Here is a 25,311-nt window from a genome sequence, read left to right on the forward strand (position 1 = left end):
CAATGATTAATTTACTGGTGGTATTACTCTCTCAATAGAGTCTGTAGTTTGCACTTTCAATTGGGATTCTACAGCATTCTGAGAGCTCTAGGAAATAACTTCACTTCAGAATCATTCTTCAGCCAGTGAGAGATCCTATGAGCTATTTTGGCTGGTGAGAAGCAACACCTTTAAAATACCTCCTGAAGGAGGATGCAAAGGATTCTGTATGGCATAATCATAACCATGTGTGTAGAAGAACTGTATTTGGCATTTGACAAGTGTTTACTCTGTGCTGCACATAGTACCCTACATAGAAGGTAGGAGGGAGAAGAACAGCATGCAGTTCCACAAACCAGCATACCAATCCTTTATGACTGAATATTCAAATAGCATTTTTGTAAAACACCCTCCCTATATCAGCGTGAATTAAGGACAAACTAGTTCACTGTGCGATGTGAATAACGCTTCTGAAGAATTTTCAAAAAGTAACAAGGCTCAATTCCTCAAAGGCTCAGACCTCTCTCACTCCCTCCAGTTCTGGCACACACCATGGAAGAAATCTCCTCACATTCACTTCTATACATCCAGTTCATATGGCCAAGCCACAGCGTGTGTTACAGAAACCAGAACTGAACATGCCAAGCAGCTGTCACCTAACAGCCATGGCTAAAAACCACGAAGGAATTCAGTTCACCACTAAAACGAGCATTGATGGTACACGGCTCTCCTTATGCTTTAATGGCTTGTGTTCCTTCATTTTAGATATAGAGGCCAGGAGGAGGCCGCATTAAATGCATTTTGCACTTATTCCTCCCTGTCACTAGTGTAATAAAGCTAATCTTAGCTAGGCTGGAAGGCAGTAAGAGATAGCTGATTTATGAAAAAGAAAATTCTTTTCCACTGATTCGGAACTACGGAGTTGTGCATAATGTTAACCTTTATAGTGTTTACTACTGTTACTCATTCCATCTTCATTACCACAGTTTATTACGTCGCTTGTTGCATCCTAGCTCTTAAGCAGCCACAGCTCCTGCCCCAAAGAGCTTACACTTTACATTTGTACGACACTTAGCACAAATGGGCCCCAACCCTGACTGGGACCTCAGGCTGCTTCTCAAATACAAACAAACAATTATGAGGTAATACATTGGGGAGCTGGAGAAATACAAAGTCAATAGAACCTCAACGTAGCATCACTGGCTGTGATGCCATTTAGTGACAGTATTTAAATGAGCTTCTCTCATCAGTCTGAAGGGAAAAGTAACTGTACATCTTCCTCCCACTAGCCATTCTACAGTCCATCACTACAGTCAACCCAGTGATGCCCCTGGATATATCTCATATCGGATGCATTCAACCATCTGCTCAGACACAGTCTACATATAAAAACTGAAGAAGAGCAGTAACTTTTCCTAGCACTTTTGTGTTTGTATGCAACAACCCACTTCGTTTTATGTCAATTGTCAGTTATATACCTAATTATGTTTTATAGCTTAATTACATCATTTTGGAGAGCTGTATAGTCAGTACACAATCCCATTCCGTATTCTCTCCACTAGTTATGAGTGTAAACAGGAATAGAATTTCTTCATATACACTAAACTGTGATTAACAGTTTATCTGACAATCAAGTTTTGGTAGATAGCTCCATGTATCTTATTTTAAATAATTCCTGGTTGAAAGATATTGCAGGGACTGTAGCAGTAAGCGGAGTTGACCAGTCATTGGTCCTCTTGGGTGTCATGAGACTGTAGTTTAAGCATTAAGCTACTGCAGGAGAGGGCTTGTCTGCTTGTGAAGAGCACCCAAAAAGCACAGTTGCTTCTGAGTGCACACAGTTCTCCTGATCACAGGAATATTGTAGCTGAGATTCAATGAGACTTCAGGAATTTTAAGCAGATTCTAATGGCAAAGCTGTGCAGGTCAGGAAGAGGTAATACCTGTACTGATCCCCCATGCCGGTCTGCAGCCAAGTGAGATGTCAGGTACGAGGTATTTGTCTGCCGGCTTGGTTGGATCTCCCACTCTCCTCGGCGGTCTGATGATGCTGTCTGCTCAGGCATTCAGAAGCATGACAGCAAGAGATGGAAGGAAAGATAAAGGTGAGCCCAGGCAAAGCAATGAAAATATATTAGTTAGTGGGGTTAGTTCACTGAAAAAAGCAAGGCATTTAAAGAACATTTAGGTTGGTTAAAAGTTCATTTTACCAAACACATTGCACGCTTGAGAACAGTAAGTGTTGGAGAGGATTAATTCAACCCAGCAAATGGAGAAATAAATTTTCAGAAAACATCTGAGCTACTTCAGTGTGGGTTCTGTTTAAATATTTTGACAAAGGAATTTATAAACTAATGAATGGAACTGTAACATACTTTTAACTAGGCCTGTCAGGACACAGATGCTACAGCTTGTCTGCAGTGGGGTCAGACACACAAATCCAGCCTCCACAGGACATAGGGCTTTTGAGCCCAGGAGCCCAAACTACAAGATGTCTGATGAGAAACCACGTTTATTATACCAGGAGCTGGTTTCAAAACACACCCAATAATGCAGAAAGAAATGTGCTCAAAAGTTTTCACACCTACTTTGCAAAAGTGTGAGTTTTGCCTGAAAACATGCCCTAGTAAATCAGAAGTTGTTATAATGTTCTCTTCTTCCAAACGGAGACAAAAAGTACTAAACTAGTCAAACAGGTCAAAGCCATTGCTTTCAGTTATCACTTAGCAGGAAAGTTTCGTAGGCTCTGGCTACACTATGAGGCTTTTAGCGACACAGCTGTGCTGTTACAGCCATGCTGCTAAAAGGCACACAGTGTAGCTGCTGTTTGTTGAGAGCTCTACTGCTGACAAAAAACTTCCACCCCCTATGAGTGGCAGCAGCTTTGTCAGCAGGAGAGTGCTCCTGCCAACAAAGTGCTGTTCACACTGGTGCTTTTTGTCTGTAAAACTTTTGTCTGGGGGGGGGGGGGGGGTTGGGGTTTTTTTAACACCCCTGAGCAACAGAAGTTTTGCCAACAAAGTGCCAGTGTAGACAAACCCTTAGCTACTCCTGAAACGTCAAGTATTAGCCACTAAAACAGAAGAAACAATGGCTTGCTCCATAATGGTAAATGATATGTTCCCATAAAAACAAAGGTCTTCTCTATACAATATGTGGCCAATGCATCTATCTAACCGTGGGAACTATCAAACCAGTGTGTTAAATAAAAGTAAAAAAGCATCAGTAAGGAAAAAGAGAAGGACTGGTTGGAGAGAAGAATGGAACACTATTGGTACACACTCCATCTAAACAATCAGGGAACATACAGAAAAACTGACCTCTCTCAGTGCTTTTCATATACCTTTGCAGAAATTAATATACTGGACAGTGGAGTTCACAAAGCGTAACTTTTGGGAAGAGAGATACAAGCTACATCTAAAGACTAATACAGCACAAAGAGTAGACTCTTTGCCGGGTCACATGCTCTTTCTGCCCCAAGTGCAATCAGTACCTCTCACAAAGTAGAACTAGCTCAAATTAATGGTGAGAGACTGTTGTGCTTGGCATCCGCTTATAAATATAGCGCTTTAATAGGAAGCTTAATTCAGCTATCTGAACAATAGAGATGGAACGTTCTCTAAACTGGAGAGACTAATTCAAATACTTCTCAATGCTCTCAGGGCTTGTCTACAGGAACATAATTTGCGGCCAACTGGCTGTAAATTTACACTGCATTGGTGTACAGCATACTAAGTGCCCATGTGGACACTACTGCTGGGCACTAGAAGTTCCCTAGTGCACTTTAATCTACTCTCTTTCAAAGTGGTGTAGATCAAAGTGCACTAAGGAGCTTCTAGTGCACAGCAGCTGGGGCCACTTGGACACTCAGCATGCCGTATGTGAGCGTGGCCTTCATTTACATCCCAGCTTGCCCTGAACTAAGCATTCATTTAGACCAGTGGCTCTTAACCTTTCCAGCCTACTGTACCCCTTTCAGGAGTCTGATTTGTCTTGCATAACCTCAAGTTACATTTCACTTAAAAACTACTTGCTTACAAAATCAGAAATCAAAATACAGATGTGCCACACCACACATTACTGAAAAATGGCTTACTTTTTCATTTTTATCATATAATTATAAAATAAATCAATTGAAATATAAATGGTGTACTTCCATTTCAGCGTATAGTATATACAATAGTATGAACAAGTCATTGGCTGTATGAACTTTTAGTTTGTACTGACTTTGTTAGTGCTTGTTATGTAGCCTGTTGTAAAACTAGGCAAATATTTAGATGAGCTGATGTACTCCCTGGAAGACCTAGGTGTACCCCTGGTTGAGAACCACTGATTTAGACAAGCACACAGCAGTAGACTACATGACAAGTCAGCCAATGAAACACCCGTTAGCTGTATTATTATCACCACAAAACACACACACACACACACACACACACACACCAGTGCTACTAGGGCAGGACACTTGGTATTCCTTTCATGAGTGTCACATACACCATAGGGCTTCAAAATGTATAGACTTGAGACTAATTTGTATTTGATTTGCTCAAGTTATATGGTTTCCATCCTCTCTCTCTTCAATGAGGAAAAACAAACAAGGTTCTGGACTTTCTGAACTTATGTTGGTTCTGTGGAGGTAGTAGTGGACTGACTGCACATATCTGAAGCAGTGAGGGTGTTGGCCATATGTGAAATCTCAGACAAAGATGGTAGAATACTTTCTTGTTCTGATATGAAATGTGACTAATACTGATGTAGGTGAGGAATGCTGAGACGAAGTCCTGAGCAGAGAGCTGAGACTGAGGTCAACTGATGTCTAAGGCTTGAGTTTTCAGATTCCCATAGCATATGCACAATTAAGCGCAACTTTATGTATGAAAAGTGAAGGTGAATGACAAAGGTGCAGTTGAAAATGCACGAGAACCAGCACTAGTTCAAAGAGGACAAATGAACTCACTGTGCACCTGAAAAAAAACAGTCCGGAAACAAAAGATCGGGGTTAACAGCTCAGACTGCTGTTGCCTGAAGCTGGAGGAGCAGGGGAAAACCTCTTTGAAAGCCATCTATTGAGTATGCTGTGATTCACAATTCACAGAATCAAGAGGTCTGGTTTGAAATACTCTTGAATTCTGTTGTGAGGTAAACAGATGGATATTATTGTACAGTTTGGTTTTGGACGACACAGCTGTAAGAAACTTGCTTCCCCATGCTCAAGCCCTAGGGGGTTATGCTCTCCAGTATGCACTCCAGTATGGGGTGAAAGGAGAAGGCTCGTGCCAAAAGAATTGACTGAAGAGGATATTTTACTCTAGTGTCCAGAAAAAGTTAACACTCTCATTACGGATTTATTGGCAGAAGAGAATCTGGTGAGACGCTACTTCCCTGGGCAATGCCCTGGGTAAGTTAAAAGTTGCATGTATTACTAGTCTTGTGGGGGTTTTCCTCCCAAAACTGGAATGAACTATTTGCAGTTTCCTCGAGAAGTGGCAATATGGAGCCGATAAAGACATGCACCTCAGAAGTCTTCCCCTAGGACTCAAAGTACTTCTGAAAGGGATCAAGTGGCCAGGAGTGTTTGAATTTTAAAAACATTGTGGACACTCTAAGGGCACATCTACACTGCATTAAGAGACCTATGGCACCGAGTCTCAGAGCCCGGGTCTGACACTGGTGGGAGAGAGGGCAGGGTCTCAGAGCTCAGGAGCTAGCACAAGACTTAACATCTACACTGCTACTTTTAGTGCCACAGCCTGTGTCCCAGAAGCCTGACTCAATTGACCCGGTGCCACAGTTTTTTCTGTGCAGAGCAGACCTCCACTCAGATTTTCCCCTTTATGAAGTTACTGGCATAGAACAGTCTGGGAAGCAATGCCACCCTTCCTCCTCCACCTCTCCGGGGCTGAAGGAGGTCATATTAGCTTATATGAATGGAACGCCTTTTATCCCAATACACTTTATAGCAGTGATTCCTAATGGTTTTAACTGGAGTCTCCCTGGGACACAAACAACTGGGAATACCCCCCACCCCATGCTGTTATCACCTTTTCTCCTGTCCATTTCATAGAATCATAGAATATCAGGGTTGGAAGGGACCTCAAGAGGTCATCCTGTCCAACCCCCTGCTCAAAGCAGGACCAATCCCCAACTAAATCATCCCAGCCAGGGCTTTGCCAAGCCTGACCTTGAAAACCTCTAAGGAAGGAGATTCCACCACCTCCCTAGGTAACCCATTCCAGTGCTTCACCACCCTCCTAGTGAAAAAGTTTTTCCTAACATCCAACCTAAACCTCCCCCACAGCAACTTGAGACCATTACTCCTTGTTCTGTCATCTGGTACCACCGAGAACAGCCTAGATCCATCCTCTTTGAAATGCCCTTTCAGGTAGTTGAAAGCAACTATCAAATCCCCCCTCATTCTTCTCTTCTGCAGACTAAATAATCCCAGTTCCCTCAGCCTCTCCTCATAAGTCATGTGCTCCAGCCCCCTAATAATTTTTGTTGCCCTCCGCTGGACTCTTTCCAATTGTAGTGCGGGGCCCAAAACTGGACACAGTATTCCAGATGAGGCCTCACCAATGTCGAATAGAGGGGAATGATCATGTCCCTCGATCTGCTGGCAATGCCCCTACTTATACAGCCCAAAATGCCATTAGCCTTCTTGGCAACAAGGGCACACTGTTGACTCATATACAGAAAGGCCGAGAACCTAGATATTACATCCTCTGCCCACTCTCCCCCACCCCAACAGGAGCCTCTCATCCTTTTCTGTCTGTTCTCCACTCCCTTCCCTCATCTTCTTGTTTCTTGCTTATTCCTTCTCTCTCTCTCTCTCTCTGATGTGTATGTTGCTTCATGCTGCTGGCGATGATCTTCTCTGTCTCCTCTCGTGCTTGCTCCCCCACCCTAGTTTTTATTTATATTGCAGACATACCAGTTAGGGATAGAGGCTTCATTGTCCTAGGCACTGTGCAAACCACAGAAAGACACTTCCTGCCGCAGAGAGCTTAAAATGGAATTACTACCAAGCATCATGCTGATCGGGGTGCAGATGTCTCTGAAAGAGGCAAGCTTGGCAGCTACCTACTGCTAACAGAAACATGTCTGCAGTTGGGAGTGGTGTGGCCAGTAGCACACTTATTCTTACCCTGAATTGGTTTAGCTTCAGTGTCTAGCCCTTGAATCACATTATGCCTTTGGCTGCTAGATGTTTTAAGGATAAAATCCATTAATGATTGTAAGGTGCTCCAATATTACCCCGGACAGCCACAGAATCACTATGTAGATACTTAGACATAAGTGAGTGCACTAAAACCCACTGAAGATGAAAAATGAATAGACCTAAAGGCAGCACACAGAGCAGTAACTCAAGCTTTAATTGCTGCTGCAGCAGGGGGTTAAGATCTGATGCTGTTGAGATGAGCTACAGCCTACATTAAGTTCCATACTCCAGACAAGCTTGGAGTTTTAACCCTCTTGGTCTCTAGTAACGGAAGGGGAAGAAGTCAAACAATGGCTGTTGGAAGCTCTGATATTCCCTGGCACAAAATGACAGATATAGCTTAACAGGGTAGGTGGCTGCCCTCTTCATGACAGATTAAGCGTGATCTCCTCAGTGTGCCAATAATCATTTAGTTACATAGGGTCTTGTGCTCCCAGGTATCCTGGCCAGCCTACCTGCAAGTTTTTACTTTTCTAGGAAGAAAGGCCCGATGTATAACTATAATCAGAGAACTCAGCTTAGTTCTGCACTACTTACAAAGGTTACAGGTTAGCACATACATTAAATGCTATAGCATTCTGAAATAGCCATATGACTCCCATCACCTCCTTCTGAGTTGGGTACCTGTATCTGAGAGAAGAACTTGCCCCAACAATTCATTTTTGTTTTAAATGGAGAAAAATAATGCTTCTGGGAACATAGGATAAATCACTGATACTTGAGAGTATAACTGCATGTTAAGTCAGTCAATTAACCCAAAGTTAAGCAAAAGATCTTCACCCTAATCTATGGCTTGGCTAATAGTGGGCTAAAATGAATTACTCTTTAATTATGCTTTGTCAAAACGTGCTCTGCTGCAGAAATAATTTTCCATGGTACAAAATGCTTTTGAGAAGGATAAATATTCTGAGCACCTGATCACTCTGAGCCAGATACAGACACCTTAGAGAACAGATTTCACTTAGGAAAGTACCTAGTAAAGTACAGTGAAGATGAATCCAAACTCATTTCTGGCGCCATTCCATTCTCTGGTCTTGGTTTGTATAATTTGTCCTTTTGAAAGAGCACACAGGAGCAGCTCGTGTACAGAACTACAGACTGAGGCAGGAAGTCTATTGGCCCAACTTGTTCTATGGAACTCAGCTAAACTGCAACATACTGTCTGTGACCTGGCCTCTTACAGTTAACAGTGAACATCTCAAATCCAAACAGCATGTAGCCTTCTGCCAAGAACAGAACAGGGAGGGGGTGCCACAAAATAAGAGCAAAAGAGAACGGGAGAAGGGGAGTGACAAAACCAGCAAAAAATCCCCAGAAAACAAGAGAGGGAAAAGGGAAGGAGAAAGAAAATGGACAGAAAACAATGGCTGTTATATTCACAAGGAGATGTGCCTGCGAACCGATGGGGAACCTATTCCAAAGAGGTCAGATTTTGACATGGGATTTGTAGTCTAGGTTGACTTTCCAGATATAGTTAGTTCTTTTAGAAGATGGGAAGGAGCACTGGAAAATGTTTCCAGAAGAAACTGATTACACCACAGTGGAGAAGTCTGGTGATCAAGTGGACTTTGCACAGCTTGTCCAGTGTCACCATTTCATCATGGAGAATGCCCACAAGGCATAAATCTCTCCCAGAACAAAAGGAAATTAATAGCAGTAGCTCACAGAGTTACCCTGGCCATACATATCCTCAATAAGGCATAAACACAGGCACAGAAATATAGCAGGGAATTATATGTTGAGACAACTTTACCAACACAGGTACAAGAGAAACTTTCCCCCATCAAACAATGGAAGTAGAACAAAGTACTCTCTGGCAATATAGGAAATGGTCTGAAGATGTGTGCCTTCAGCCAGTATCTTAAGCCCCACACAAGAGTCTTGAATCAGGGTCCTTAGTGATGAATGGGCAGAGGCTCCTCATCCCTTCTGGCTCGGGAGGCAATCTTGTGGCAAGTTCGTATAAGGCCATATGTAAACCTCCAGGAGCTGGGATGACTTAGAGAGAGTACCATACCTCCTGCTACTTACTGGCTTTGGAGCCAGTGTTTTTTGTTGGGCTGGGGTGGGTAGTTGAGGGAAGGGAGTTAGTTACCTGCACATGCATATCAGGTGATGTGGCTTGCATCTCATTCATTTATGGTGGAGGGGAAGGGCAGGGCTCTCATCCTCCTGATGAGCCTAGGATTGGCACATGAAGTGATAAGATTTCCAGGTAAGAAACCCAGGCTGCAGAATGTGATCTCTGTTCATAGTGCTCCTATCTGATTTCTGCTTTGCTGCATCTCTCCTAGGTTTGTTTGTACATTGTTTCGAGTGCATGTTTCCACCCTTTTCTTTAGATAATTTCTACTATGCCTCAGGTTTGGGATGTTTAACAGCACTGTTTTGACACCATATTTCTCCCTCATCTAAACCAGTAGTTGAGGCCAGGGTGCAGTATCACAAGTTGCGTACGAGCACAACACAAACTGCTGAGAGGGAGTTGTAGTTCAGTACTGAGGTGCATCAGAGTACCACTCTGGACACAGATTGGCCAGCAAGGCCTTTCTGGACATTACTGGCATTATGGTAGCACCTAGAGACCCAACCAAGGATTACACTGTTACTTGTTTGTACAGCCAGGGCAAGGGAGGATGAAGTAACAAAATGATCAGAGTTTAACAAAACAGAAGTTTCAGTTCATTCCTTATCTAATCAAGGCCAGACTCATGCCCTTGTAGGCATCATGACAGAGGCAGGTTTGAAAGGATTACAGGGCTGGCACCTTTAGAAATTTTGACATGGAAGGTTTCCTAAACAGAGCAGTATGGGAAAAGGCACACTGGTGTTTGGGGGAGAAGCAGACAGGCAGACTATAGAGGTTGCCATCACTGAGAGAAAGCAGCAGTTAACAGCTTGACAAATGGCGATGTCACTAGATCTCTATGGTGCAAGGCTGAAACTCTCACAGTATGTACATGAAACTGGAAGTCCCTGTGGTTCAGCTTCATCTGCCCATACTCACAGACCCGACTGAGTTAAAAGGACATGTCATTTAAAAGCCATATTCTTGCTTTAAATAGCATCCTCTCCCCTTCAGGAGTCAGAGGAAACAATCTGCTGTGGAGTCCTTGCTCTGTGAGACACTCATTTTCCTGGCTATGCTGCCCTTTGTGACAAGCAGACTCCCTTAAGAGTCAGAATTGAGCTATCCAGCAGCCCACATATCACAAGGTCAGTTTTTCACAAGGGCACTTCCCACTTAGCCCTGGTCTACACTAGGACTTTAGGTCGAATTTAGCAGCGTTAAATTGATGTAAACCTGCATCCGTCCACACGATGAAGCCCTTCATTTCGACTTAAAGGGCTCTTAAAATCGATTTCCTTACTCCACCCCTGACAAGTGGATTAGCGCTTAAATCGGCCTTGCGGGGTCGAATTTGGGGTACTGTGGACACAATTTGACGGTATTGGCCTCCAGGAGCTATCCCAGAGTGCTCCATTGTGACCGCTCTGGACAGCACTCTCAACTCAGATGCACTGGCCAGGTAGACAGGAAAAGAACCGCGAACTTTTGAATCTCATTTCCTGTTTGGCCAGCGTGGCAAGCTGCAGGTGACCATGCAGAGCTCATCAGCAGAGGTGACCATGATGGAGTCCCAGAATTGCAAAAGAGCTCCAGCATGGACTGAATGGGAGGTACGGGATCTGATTGCTGTATGGGGAGAGGAATCCGTGCTATCAGAACTCTGTTCCAGTTTTCGAAATGCCAAAACCTTTGTCAAAATCTCCCAGGGCATGAAGGACAGAGGCCATAACAGGGACCTGAAGCAGTGCCGTGTGAAACTTAAGGAGCTGAGGCAAGCCTACCAGAAAACCAGAGAGGCAAACGGCCGCTCCGGGTCAGAGCCCCAAACATGCCGCTTCTATGATGAGCTGCATGCCATTTTAGGGGGTTCAGCCACCACTACCCCAGCCGTGTTGTTTGACTCCTTCAATGGAGATGGAGGCAACACGGAAGCAGGTTTTGGGGACGAAGAAGATGATGATGATGATGAGGTTGTAGATAGCTCACAGCAAGCAAACGGAGAAACCGGTTTTCCTGACAGCCAGGAACTGTTTCTCACCCTGGACCTGGAGCCAGTACCCCCCGAACCCACCCAAGGCTGCCTCCTGGACCCGGCAGGTGGAGAAGGGACCTCCGCTGAGTGTACCTTTTAAAATACTATACATGGTTTAAAAGCAAGCATGTGAAAGGATTAATTTGCCCTGGCATTTGCGGCTCTCTTGGATGTACTCCCAAAGCCTTTGCAAAAGGTTTCTGGGGAGGGCAGCCTTATTGCGTCCTCCATGGTAGGACGCTTTACCACTCCAGGCCAGTAACACGTACTCGGGAATCATTGTACAACAAAGCATTGCAGTGTATGTTTGCTGGAGTTCAAACAACATCCGTTCTTTATCTCTCTGTGTTATCCTCAGGACAGTGAGATATCATTCATGGTCACCTGGTTGAAATAGGGTGCTTTTCTTCAGGGGACACTCAGAGGTGCCCGTTCGTGCTGGGCTGTTTGTCTGTGGCTGAACAGAAATGCTCCCCGCTGTTAGCCACGGGGGGGGGGGAGGGGGGAGGGTTGAGGGGGTAGCCACGCGGTGGGGGGAGGCAAAATGCGACCTTGTAACGAAAGCACGTGTGCTATGTATGTAATGTTAACAGCAAAGTTTACCCTGAAAGAGTGTAGCCGCTGTTTTATAAAATGTGTCTTTTTAAATACCGCTGTCCCTTTCTTTTTCCTCCGCCAGCTGCATGTGTTTCAATGATCACAGGATCTTCTCCTTCCCAGAGGCTAGTAAAGATTAGAAAGAAAGAAAAATGCACTCGTGATGAAATGTTCTCTGAGCTCATGCTGTCCTCCCACACTGACAGAGCACAGACGAATGCGTGGAGGCAAATAATGTGAGAGTGCAGGAAAGCACAAAATGACCGGGAGGAGAGGTGGCGGGCTGAAGAGAGTAAGTAGTGGGCTGAAGACAGGGCTGAAGCTCAAATGTGGCGGCAGCGTGATGAGAGGAGGCAGGATTCAATGCTGAGGCTGCTGGAGGATCAAACCAGTATGCTCCAGTGTATGGCTGAGCTGCAGCAAGGGCAGCTGGAGCACAGACTGCCACTACAGCCCCTGTGTAACCAACCGCCCTTCTCCCCAGGTTCCATAGCCTCCACACCCAGACGCCCAAGAACGCGGTGGGGGGGCCACCGGCCAACCAGCCACTCCACCACAGAGGATTGCCCAAAAAACAGAAGGCTAGCATTCAATAAAGTTGTAAACTTTTAAAGTGCTGTGTGGCATTTTCCTTCCCTCCTCCACCACCCCTCCTGGGCTACCTTGGTAGTCATTCCCCTATTTGTGTGATGAATGAATAAAGAATGCATGAATGTGAAGCAACAATGTCTTTATTGCCTCTGCAAGCAGTGATCGAAGGGAGGAGGGGAGGGTGGTTAGCTTACAGGGAAGTAGAGTGAACCAAGGGGCGGGGGGTTTCATCAAGGAGAAACAAAGAGAACTTTCACACCGTAGCCTGGCCAGTCATGAAACTTGTTTTCAAAGCTTCTCTGATGCGTACTGCGCCCTCCTGTGCTCTTCTAACCGCCCTGGTGTCTGGCTGCGCGTAACCAGCAGCCAGGCGATTTGCCTCAACCTTCCACCCCGCCATAAACGTCTCCCCCTTACTCTCTCAGATATTGTGGAGTGCACAGCAAGCAGTAATAACAGTGGGAATATTGGTTTCGCTGAGGTCTAAGAGAGTCAGTAAACTGCGCCAGCGTGCCTTTAAATGTCCAAATGCACATTCTACCACCATTCTGCACTTGCTCAGCCTGTAGTTGAACAGCTCCTGACTACTGTCCAGGCTGCCTGTGTATGGCTTCATGAGCCATGGCATTAAGGGGTAGGCTGGGTCCCCAAGGATAACTATAGGCATTTCAACATCCCCAACAGTTATTTTCTGGTCTGGGAATAAAGTCCCTTCCTGCAGCTTTTGAAACAGACCAGAGTTCCTGAAGACGCGAGCGTCAAGTACCTTTCCCGGCCATCCCACGTTGATGTTGGTGAAACGTCCCTTGTGATCCACCAGAGCTTGCAGCACTATTGAAAAGCACCCCTTGCGGTTTATGTACTCGCCGGCTTGGTGCTCCGGTGCCAAGACAGGGATATGGGTTCCGTTTATGGCCCCACCACAGTTAGGCAATCCCATTGCAGCAAAGTCATCCACTATGAGCTGCACATTTCCCAGGGTCACTACCCTTGATATCAGCAGATCTTTGATTGCGTGGGCTACTTGTATCACAGCAGCCCTCACAGTAGATTTGCCCACTCCAAACTGATTCCCGACTGACCGGTAGCTGTCTGGCGTTGCAAGCTTCCACAGGGCTATCACCACTCGCTTCTCAACTGTGAGGGCTGCTCTCATCTTGATATTCATGCGCTTCAGGGCAGGGGAAAGCAAGTCACAAGGTTCCATGAAAGTGCCCTTACGCATGCAAAAGTTTCGCAGCCACTGGGAATCGTCCCAGACCTGCAACACTATGTGGTCCCACCAGTCTGTGCTTGTTTCCCGAGCCCAGAATCAGCATTCCACAGCATGAACCTGCCCCATTAGCACCATGATGCATGCATTGGCAGGGCCCATGCTTTCAGAGAAATCTGTGTCCATGTCCTGATCACTCACGTGACCGCGCTGACGTCGCCTCTTCGCCCGGTATCGCTCTGCCAGGTTCTGGTGCTGCATATACTGCTGGATAATGCGTGTGGTGTTTAATGTGCTCCTAATTGCCAAAGTGAGCTGAGCGGCCTCCATGCTTGCCTTGGTATGGCGTCCGCACAGAAAAAAGGCGCGGAACGATTGTCTGCCGTTGCTCTGATGGAGGGAGGGGCGACTGACAACATGGCTTACAGGGTTGGCTTACAGGGAATTAAAATCAACAAAGGGGGTGGCTTTACATCAATGAGTATTTCAGGCAGGACTTCACGGAGGGTTCCAATAAGAAATGGTGCACCTAAGTTACTGATCTTATTGGAACAAGCAGGTTGGTCTGGCCTCTGATTGATACATGGCTAGATTTACCTTGCTGCACCTTCTCTGTGAGTGTCTGCAGTGTGACCTAGAGGAATGAGTCCCCTAGACGGGGGAGGGGGGGAAGCAAATGAGTACAAAACAAATCTGGTCTATTTCTTGTTTTGATCCACTCCATCTATCTTTTACATCTTTGGCTGGCAGCAGACAGTGCAGAAGGATTGCAAGCCATCCACATCTCATGGCTGCTCGGCAGAAGATGGTACAATAGGACTGCTAGCAATCCGTATCGCCTGCCTGCTCACCATAAGATGGTTCAATAGGACTGACTGCAGGACTAAAGAGAATGATCTGGTCAAGTCACTTCTAATGTAGTCCCTGCACCCATGTCTGCCCAGGCGCTCCTGGCCAACGTGGCCAGGAGCACCTCGGACATGACGATGATGGCTACCAGTCCTATTGTACTGTCTGCTGCCACAAGGCAATGGGTTGCTGCTGCTGTGTAGCAATGCAGTACCACGTCTGCCAGCACCCAGGAGACATATGGTGATGGTTACCTGAGCAGGCTCCATGCTTGCCGTGGTATGGCGTCTGCACAGGTAACTCAAGAAAAAAAAAGGCGTGAAATGATTGCTGCTGCTTTCACGGAGGGAGGGAGGGAACAGGGGCCTGACAATATGTACCCAGAACCACGCGCGACAATGTTTTAGCCCCATCAGGCATTGGGATCTCAACCCAGAATTCCAATGGGCAGCGGAGACTGTGGGAACTGTGGGATAGCTACCCACAGTGCAACACTCCGGAAGTCGACGCTTGCCTCGGTACTGTGGAAGCACTCCGCTGAGTTAATGCACTTAATGCACTTAGAGCATTTTCTGTGGGGACACACACACTCGAATATATAAAACCGATTTCTAAAAAACCGACTTCTATAAATTCGACCTAATTTCGTAGTGTAGACATACCCTTAGTGAAGCATCAACCAGGATTTTCTGTAATTCAGGGGCTCCTGACGCCACACCTCATCACTCCCTCTTCCATCAAGGAAAAGAGGTGATTTTCAGAAAAAGAAAAGAAAGGTCCATAGAGTCCATCTAGAACATTCATTAACATGTCTACCTCAAGACAGACATTGGAGCTCACAGAAAAGTAGATTTTAAAAATTACATTTTAATGGTTGAAATGGTCTCTAGATTTTAAAAAACAGCCAGTGGAAATGAGCCATGCCAGGGTGTGCACTGCTATACTGCTGCACTTTGCAGGGGTTAAAGGCACTTTACCTACATCTACATGCCTATTCTATTCTATCCAGGTTCATATAGCAACCTCACCACCACAGTAACTGAGGGCCATCCAGCAGTTCATTAAATGGCACGACTAACATCTCATGTTTGGTATCTCCCTCAACCTCTTCCCAGGTGAAGAACTGTGTGTTTAGTGAAGTGTTTTTAATGAACATGCTGCTCTGCATTTATATCAGAAGGCCAGTCAAAGAAGTGCTCCTATGCTTGGAGTGAAAGCTGGCGAGGTTTGTGATGGTCCTTTGTTCCTGTGAGTTCATTCCACATTTGTGACTCAACACATTCACGAATATCCTAGGAATGTGCACCTTGCTGTGGCTAATTGCCAAAGTGGTCAATTGATGTGGCCAATAATGTAAGTGGTCAATTTATCTACTCCAAGAGTGAAGTAGCAGGGGGAGCTGTAGGACATAACAGATAGAGCTGTGCTGTTGGTCAGACCCAATACGCATGAGCAGAGCTGTCTCTTTCAAGAACTCTGAAGTTCATAATAGATACGTCGCTATTTGTGATTATATTAACTGCTCCAAAGCTGTAGCAATGGAAGCCATCTAAATCTAAGCAAATGTGTCAAATTTAAACCAAATGTTAAAGAAAGCTAGAAACAGAAGAAGAGCATTTTTAGATTCTGAGTAACTTTTCACCCAGATTGAGAGCAGGTATATTGAACAAACAAAACTAAAAATGCAAATGTATCAAATTAGCAAGCTTTAATTTGCGGGGAGAATGAAGGACTGTAGGGGTTACTTCAAGTAAGTAGAAGATATGAGCAATGAGATTGAAATAGCTAATCAAAGATTGCAATCCAGTTCCCTGCCTCCTCACCCCACCATGCTACCTCAGAACATTACTCTACTCAAGCTGTTGAAGGTGAGCCTTATCCTGGCTAGAGGAGGAGCACAGCCACACAGGCTGAATGTCCTTGTTCAAACTGGGTGAGAGTCTGAATATTAGGCAGTTACACACAGGAAAAAAGGAGCCAAGTTTTCTTTGAGCAAACTTGTCCACCCTTCAACTAGGAAATCCTGAACCTTGCTGAGAACTAAACAGAGTCTGCAAAAGGAAGCAGAACAGAGAGTTAATCAGACTTCTGTTTTCAAAGCTACAGCATCTGCCTTTTAAAAACATTCAGCACAATTAGGTCTGTGCTGGCTTGTTTTAATTTCCACCTAGCAATAGTCGCTAACAACGGCACCTTTCTAGTCAGAGGTTCACCCTTCTCTCTCTCTCGTAGCAGCAGGAGATATATGCTCCTATTAGTTTCCTGATTTAGGATAACAGGGGAAGGGAATCTCCTTTAGAACAGGGGTTCTCAACCTTATTCTTTCAGGGCCCCCGCAACATGATATAAAAACTCCACAGCCCACCTGTGCCACAACTGGTTTTCTGCATATAAAAGCCAGGGCCAGTGTTAGGGGGTAGCAAGCAGGGCAGTTGCCTGGGGCCCCACAGCACAGGGCCCCGATGAAGCTAAGTTGATCAGGCTTTGGCTTCAGCCCCAGGTGGCGGGGATCAGGGCCCTGGGCTTCAGCCCCATGTAGGGTGGGGCTTTGGCTTTCTGCCTTACGCCCCAGCAAGTCTAATGCTGGACCCACTTGGAGGACCCCCAAAACCTGCTTACAGCCCCCCAGGGTGCCCTGGACCGCTGGTTGAGAACCACTGCTTTAAAATACCTTAGCAAAGCATTGAGTGACACACTGCTCCTCCCTCAGATCATACAAAGTCAACAAATCCAGATCTTAAGTCTTATTTTTACCAGGAAGGTCTCTTCAGGACCTCCCTTTGATTAAATCCCTTCCCCCACTTTCTCGGGTCAGGCTGGACTCTCTCTTGCTTCAGGAGTACCATCCCGATATACATAAAACTACTACTACAGATGCACTTTCCTTGAAATGTATTTCACTGCTATACATCAAAGACAAAGTTAGAAACAGTACTGTTAGAATCACATAGGCCTCTAGATTCAAGAAGTGGAGAGAAAATAGACATGCCAGAGAGCTGCTCCTTATAATAGAGTTGCATGGACTTAAATAGGTAGCTGAAATAGTAGCTTACATTAAGGGAAACACACCCCTGCCTCAGAGCTTAGAATCTTCTTACTTTCAGAAGAAATTCTTTAGAAGAGGCCATTAGGACCAGACCACTGGGTTATGGCTATGCAGCACAGTGCACCTTGAACCAGTTTAGGAGTGGCCTTGATTCTCACTACCTGAGCTCATGAGGTACATTGCAGAGATGATACACATGGAATTGGAGGAAGAGTTCCTAACAACTCTGACCATCCTCTTGCCACCTACCGATTCACAGAGCAACCCAGCTTTGCTGGAGAATAAGCATATTGACTGTAGCTGTTTAAATGGAAAAACTGCAGAGAGAACAGGACCTACGACATGCTGCCTGGTTTTGGTGCCTATGGTTGGTAAAAGACTCACTTGCATGCCGGGGAGTAAAAATAAAACAATCACTCTTGGAGTTCAGAAGGGTTCACTCTACCCAAACACACATGCCCCTAGAAGTTTCTTTAAGTGACTTTTTGCAAAGAAGTGGTCTGATCAGCATTTAAGAGGATCATCTCTTGGAGGAGGAACTGTTATGTTTGTACAAGATGAATTCCAGAGCAAGAAATTACCGCTTAATTATTTTCCAGTCGAATACTTGGATGACGACACCTCAAACACCTTGAGAGATGGGCTGTTCATTCTCAGCATTATGCAGGAATTAGGGACACTGCTGTGCCATATACTGGCAGGGTTTATTTAGGGGGGAAATAAAAAGAACAAGGAATAAGTAATCTTCAAGTGTCATTATTAGGACATGAAAGATGTGTTATGAACTAGAAATATATGCACTAATATGCCTGAAAGCTAAACCAGGAATGTCTTCCAGGCAGTGAAAAGTAAACAGGAGATACTTTGTGTATGCATACAGTGTCAAAGTCTGTTGGCAGGAGCAGGCAGTCAGAAGTTGCCACCCAGATTAACTCAGCATGAAGGGACTACAGTGTATTTATTAACTAACATTTTAAAGCAGGTTACTATGGAACCCCTGTTACACAGCAATTTGCACTAATAAGCATGCATAAAAATAAATGTTCACATGCAACTATTTTAAAAATCCAGCTGCCAAAAAGCAACACTTCTCAGGAGGGAAATACATTCCTGTTTTATGGTTAACCCACAGCTTTAGAAGTATTTCTGGTCTAAATTTGTTGTTCTTCCACTCAGAGGATAGCTGCATGAACAAGAAAAGCTGAGCCTAGACAGGTTATGGCAATAAGCATTGTTAAATCCACACCAACAACAAAACAGTTAATATGGAATAGCTGAGGACATAGTCTATGGTGTAGGGACTTTAACAAAAGCAGCATGCAGATGGAGAGAAAGGCCCAGTGAGCCGAGAACCACTCACTGTGGGAGGTATGGAGTACCAACAGCTCTAACAAGGAACTATCAGTTCCAGTGATCTGCTGAACTTCTGATATGTTCTGCATTAACATAGAAAATCCAAACTCTCAACAGCCATGAAATATGAAAAAGACATTAAGGAAAAAAATGGAGAAGGTCATAGACTGACTTTTTATCCTTAAATTTGGAAATAGAGCCCAGCAACCTTCTAGAATAAATATATATATATATATAAACAAGAAGAAAAATGATCCACTTGAAATTGTAGACTTTTAAATCCATACACCTAGGTCATGCACCTCCTCAATTCTATTATGATAAACAGCATTTCAGTAATTTTTCTCACTTACAGAAAATAAAATTCAGTTCAAACTATAACCTTCCTAAATTAAGAGGAAATTTACTTGCTGGAAGTGAGATAGGTGTCAACATCAATGGCCTCCGGACATCCCATAGGTGGATGGAGGGAGGAATAAAACACTGACCTACTTTTGTGAACTGGAGTGTTTTAAGCCTTCCCTTTATGCATATTAAATTTTCTTAAGAAATGAACTTCACCAGAGGTTTTTACTCCTCTTTCCCTCCACACAAACAGGGGTTGGGGGAGGCATTATGGAAATACACTAAAGCAAAGACAGTGGTAAGTAACGCACCGGATTTCGAAGAGCATGTTGCTGTGACGGTCGATCCCTATGTGCGTGGCTGTCTCTAGTTATTGCAGATGCCCCGGAATCTACATGAATGGACCCCACTGGAGTAGGCTGCAAAATAAAGCACCCATTATACATAGAAACCAATGCGTTGCCTAGGTTCCACTCCCACGCTACATGCATAGGCTCTACTACTAGGTTAGCTGAGATTCAGTGTGGAAGACCCAGGAAAATATAGGCCTAAAATAGTTTGAACAGCCAAAGAGAATCACAGCAGATGCTGTAAAATCTCTATGAGACTCAAAGGCTTGCTGGACATTTACAGACACTAACATCTAATGGTACACTGAAACACAATACTGTTATATATTGTGACAAAGCTTTGTCCTTGCCGCCGTGGGTCCCGTGTTTCCCGGGGGACTTCGCTAGCCTCAGAGGCTCACTGTGACCCTCCACGTAACCCTTCTTTCTCTAGAGACAAGGGTCACAGTCTACTGAGCTGTTTTCATCATAAGCCAGCAAGCGAGGTGAGGAGAAGTTATCCTTCCTTGCACAGTCTCTGTTGTCTCCCAGTCTCAGTGATTAATCAGGGGGAAAAGGTGGGGGGGGGGGGCGGGCCCACCCTCTACTCTGGGCTCCAGCCCAGGGACCCTAATAGTATCAGCTATGGTAGCTGACCTTTTAGAAACATGACATGTACAATTCCCTGGGCTATTTCCCCCACAGCAGCCCTCCCTTCCTCAAGCTCCGCTTCACCCTTACCTCAGGGCCTCCTTCCTTGTGCCTGATATGGTGTGTACTACTCAGCCTCTCCAACAGCGCAACTTCCTCCCACAGCTCCTGACATGCACACCCTCCTAACTGACTGGGAGGCTTTTAACTAGTTTCAGCCAGCCCCTAATTGGCTTCAGGTGTCCCAATCAACCTAGCATTCTCCCTGCCTTCTGGAAAGTTCTTAATTGGCCCCAGGTGTCTTAATTGACCTGGAGCAGCTTCCATTTCACTTAACCTGGTACCAGGGATTTGTTTAGCCTGGAGCTAATATATCTATCTCCCACTACTTTTCTATAGCCATCTGGCCTTGCCCCGTCACATATTGCCCCCCCTGCTCAACAGCATAGAGTTGGGCAACTTGGGATGCCAGGCAGTATGCTCGTGACAGACCATCAGCGTTGCCATGGTGGTCCAGCCCTGTGCCGTATGCGGAACTGGAATGGTTGGAAGGATAAGAACCACCCTTGCATTCTTTTCCTTATTCTGCTGCATCTGCTGGAGGGGTGCATGGTATGTCACAAGAGTAAATCGCTGGCCTAAGAGGTAATAACGCAGTGTCTCCATAGCCCTTGACAGCAAGGCATTCTCTCTCGACTACTGCGTATTTCTGTTCTCTTGGGAGAAGCTTTCTGCTTAGGTAGAGGATCGGGTGTTCCTCTTCTCCCACCATTTGTGACAGAACTGCTCCCAACCCCACTTCAGAAGCGTCTGTTTGTACAATAAATTCCCTGTTAAAGTCCGGGGCTATGAGTATGGGGTCATTACAGAGGGCCATCCGAAGGTCTGTAAGTGCCCCCTCTACTGAGTCGGTCCACTTTCCCATGTCTGGACCTCGGGCCTTCAACAGGTCCGTTAGGGGACTTGCCCTAGTGGCGAAGTGGGGAATAAACCATCGGTAGTAGCCTACCACACTTAGGAACGCATGGACCTGCTTCTTTCGGGTCGGCTGGGGCCAGTTTTGAATTGCCTCTAGCTTATTCGTTTGGGGCTTCACTATGCCCCTCCCCACAATATATCCCAGGTACCTAGCCTCTGCTAGCCCTATGGAGCATTTACCGGGATTAGCAGTGAGGCCAGCCCGCCTTAAGGTGCGCAGTACTGCCTCAACTTTCTCCAAGTGGGTTCCCCAGTCTGGTGTATAGATGATGACATCATCTAGGTATGCAGCTGCATAACTAGTATGGGGGCGCAGCAGCTTATCCATGAGGTGCTGGAATGTGGCTGGGGCCCCATGTAGCCCAAAAGGGAGGACAGTGTACTGGAATAGCCCATCTGGGGTGGTGAATGTTGTCTTTTCTTTAGCTTCTTTGGTCAGAGGAATCTGCCAGTACCCTTTTGTCAGATCCAGTGTAGTCAAGAATCGGGCACTACCCAGTCAGTCAACCAGTTCGTCGATGCGTGGTATGGGGTATGCATCAAACTGGGATGTTTCATTCAGTCGGTGAAAGTCATTACAGAATCTCATGGTACCGTCAGGTTTAGGCACTAGAACAATTGGACTGGACCACTGACTGTAAGATTCTTCAATAACCCCTAATTCTAACATTTTCTTTACTTCGGCCTTGATTTCTTCTCTTTTGGCTGCTGGGATTCGGTAGGGTCTCAATGTTACCTTGGGTCCGGGGATCGTGCGGATATGGTGATAGGTCTCAGTCGTCCACCCTGGTTTTGTAGAGAACACATCTCTGTTGCAATTAATCATGTCGGCTGCCTTGATCTTTTGGATCGGCGTCAAGTCGGATGATATCCTCACTTGCTCGTGTAAATTATCCTCCTGGGAAAGGGTCTCCTGCATGACTAAGCATGCCTCTCGATCGTGCAGGTTTCAGAAGATTTATGTGGTAAATTTGCTCCGATTTCCGGCGGCCTGGCTGCCACACCTTATAGTTCACCTCTCCCATGGCTTCGATTATTTCGTAGGGTCCCTGCCACTGGGCCAACAGTTTACTTTCTGCTGTGGGCACCAGTACCATAACCTGATCCCCTGGTTGGAACCGTCGAAGCTTTGCTTGGTGGTTATAATGGGTTAGTTGGGTCTCCTGTGCTCTCTCCAAGTGCTCCCGTACAATGGGCGTAACTTGGGCTATCCGATCTCTCACCTGCAGTACATGCTCAACTATGAAGAATTAGTAGGGGAAGCAAAAGTGGATGGGAATCTGGGAGGCAGTGACCATGAGTTGGTTGAGTTCAGGATCCTGACACAGGGAAGAAAGGTAAGCAGCAGGATACGGACCCTGGACTTCAGGAAAGCAGACTTTGACTCCCTCAGGGAACAGATGGGTAGGATCCCCTGGGGGACTAACATGAAGGGGAAAGGAGTCCAGGAGAGCTGGCTGTATTTCAAGGAATCCCTGTTGAGGTTACAGGGACAAACCATCCCGCTGTGTTGAAAGAATAGTAAATATGGCAGGCGACCAGCTTGGCTTAACGGTGAAATCCTAGTGGATCTTAAACATAAAAAAGAAGCTTACAAGAAGTGGAAGGTTGGACATATGTCCAGGGAAGAGTATAAAAATATTGCTCGGGCATGTAGGAATGAAATCAGGAGGGCCAAATCGCACCTGGAGCTGCAGCTAGCGAGAGATGTTAAGAGTAACAAGAAGGGTTTCTTCAGGTATGTTGGCAACAAGAAGAAAGCCAAGGGAAGTGTGGGCCCCTTAATGAATGAGGGAGGCAACCTAGTGACAGAGGATGTGGAAAAAGCTAATGTACTCAATGCTTTTTTTGCCTCTGTCTTCACTAACAAGGTCAGCTCCCAGACTGCTGCGCTGGGCATCACAACATGGGGAATAGATGGCCAGCCCTCTGTGGAGAAAGAGCTGGTTAGGGACTATTTAGAAAAGCTGGATGTGCACAAGTCCATGGGGCCGGACGAGTTGCATCCGAGAGTGCTAAAGGAACTGGCGGCTGTGATTGCAGAGCCATTGGCCATTATCTTTGAAAACTCGTGGCGAACGGGGGAAGTCCCAGATGACTGGAAAAAGGCTAATGTAGTGCCAATCTTTAAAAAGGGGAAGGAGGAGGATCCTGGGAACTACAGGTCAGTCAGCCTCACTTCAGTCCCTGGAAAAATCATGGAGCAGGTCCTCAAAGAATCAATCCTGAAGCACTTACATGAGAGGAAAGTGATCAGGAACAGTCAGCATGGATTCACCAAGGGAAGATCATGCCTGACTAATCTAATCACCTTCTATGATGAGATTACTGGTTCTGTGGATGAAGGGAAAGCAGTGGATGTATTGTTTTCTTGACTTTAGCAAAGCTTTTGACATGGTCTCCCACAGTATTCTTGTCAGCAAGTTAAAGAAGTACGGGCTGGATGAATGCACTATAAGGTGGGTAGAAAGTTGGCTAGATTGTCTGGCTCAACGGGTAGTGATCAATGGCTCCATGTCTAGTTGGCAGCCGGTGTCAAGTGGAGTGCCCCAGGGGTTGGTCCTGGGGCCGGTTTTGTTCAATATCTTCATAAATGATCTGGAAGATGGTGTGGATTGCACTCTCAGCAAATTTGCGGATGATACTAAACTGGGAGGAGTGGTAGATACGCTGGAGGGCAGGGATAGGATACAGAAGGACCTAGACAAATTGGAGGATTGGGCCAAAAGAAATCTGATGAGGTTCAATAAGGATAAGTGCAGGGTCCTACACTTAGGACGGAAGAACCCAATGCACAGCTACAGACTAGGGACCGAATGGCTAGGCAGCAGTTCTGCGGAAAAGGACTTAGGGGTGACAGTGGACGAGAAGCTGGATATGAGTCAGCAGTGTGCCCTTGTTGCCAAGAAAGCCAATGGCATTTTGGGATGTATAAGTAGGGGCATAGCGAGCAGATCGAGGGACGTGATCATCCCCCTCTATTCAACATTGGCGAGGACTCGTCTGGAGTACTGTGTCCAGTTTTGGGCCCCACACTACAAAAAGGATGTGGATAAATTGGAGAGAGTCCAGCGAAGGGCAACAAAAATGATTAGGGGTCTGGAACACATGACTTATGAGGAGAGGCTGAGGGAACTGGGATTGTTTAGTCTGCAGAAGAGAAGAATGAGGGGGGATTTGATAGCTGCTTTCAACTACCTGAGAGGTGGTTCCAGAGGGGATGGTTCTAGACTATTCTCAGTGGTAGAAGAGGACAGGACAAGGAGTAATGGTCTCAAGTTGCAGTGGGGGAGGTTTAAGTTGCATATTAGGAAAAACTTTTTCACTAGGAGGGTGGTGAAACACCGGAATGCGTTGCCTAGGTAGGTGGTGGAATCTCCTTCCTTAGAAGTTTTTAAGGTCAGGCTTGACAAAGCCCTGGCTGGGATGATTTAATTGGGGATTGGTCCTGCTTTTGAGCAGGGGGTTGGACTAGATGACCTCCTGAGGTCCCTTCCAACCCTGATATTCTATGACTCTATGTTCCTTCTGGGATTTGGCTCCTCTTCCCAGGCTTCCCTGGCTATATCCAATATGCTCCGAGGGTGGCGCCCATTTCGTAGTTCGAATGGAGAGAAACCAGTGGAGGCTTGCGGAACCTCCCGGATGGTGAACATGAGGTAAGGCAATAGGGTATCCCAATCTTTCCCATCCCGGCTCACCACTTTCCTGATCATAGCCTTGAGGTTCCTATTGAACCTTTCCACAAGGCCATCTGTTTGTGGGTGGTATACAGATGTCCGTAGGGCTTGTACATGGAGCAATGAACAGAGATCTTTCATCAACTTGGACCTGAAAGGTGTCCCTTGATCAGTCAATATTTCCTCGAGTAGCCCAACCCGGGCAAAGATCTGTACTAGCTCCTTAGCTATTGTCTTGGAAGCTGTGTTGCGCAGGGGAACAGCTTCCGGGTACCGGGTTGCATAGTCCAGTACAACAAGCACATGGTGGTGGCCCCGAGCTGTCTTCTCTAGGGGCCCTACCAGATCCATGGCTATCCGTTCGGAAGGAACCTCTAT

General features: G+C 45.8%; 1 protein-coding gene across 5 annotated transcripts in view; it reads right to left on the reverse strand.

The window, feature by feature from the left end:
* The window catches only part of CSNK1G1 (casein kinase 1 gamma 1), a 271,112-nt gene that overhangs the window by 20,220 nt on the left and 225,581 nt on the right, over positions 1-25,311 (reverse strand). For 3 of the 5 annotated variants that reach the window (XM_077829197.1, XM_077829194.1, XM_077829193.1), the window contains 2 exons: positions 19,607-19,714; positions 1,923-2,033 (listed from right to left, as the gene is read on the reverse strand). In XM_077829197.1, coding sequence (XP_077685323.1) covers positions 1,923-2,033; positions 19,607-19,714 — 219 coding nt within the window. Of the gene's footprint in view, positions 1-1,922; positions 2,034-17,937; positions 18,292-19,606; positions 19,715-25,311 lie in introns of those variants that run through there. The other 2 variants (XM_077829196.1, XM_077829195.1) reach the window with 2 other exon arrangements.

This window comes from Eretmochelys imbricata, chromosome 10 (assembly GCF_965152235.1).
Source record: "Eretmochelys imbricata isolate rEreImb1 chromosome 10, rEreImb1.hap1, whole genome shotgun sequence".
In the NCBI taxonomy this organism is placed as follows: domain Eukaryota; kingdom Metazoa; phylum Chordata; order Testudines; family Cheloniidae; genus Eretmochelys; species Eretmochelys imbricata.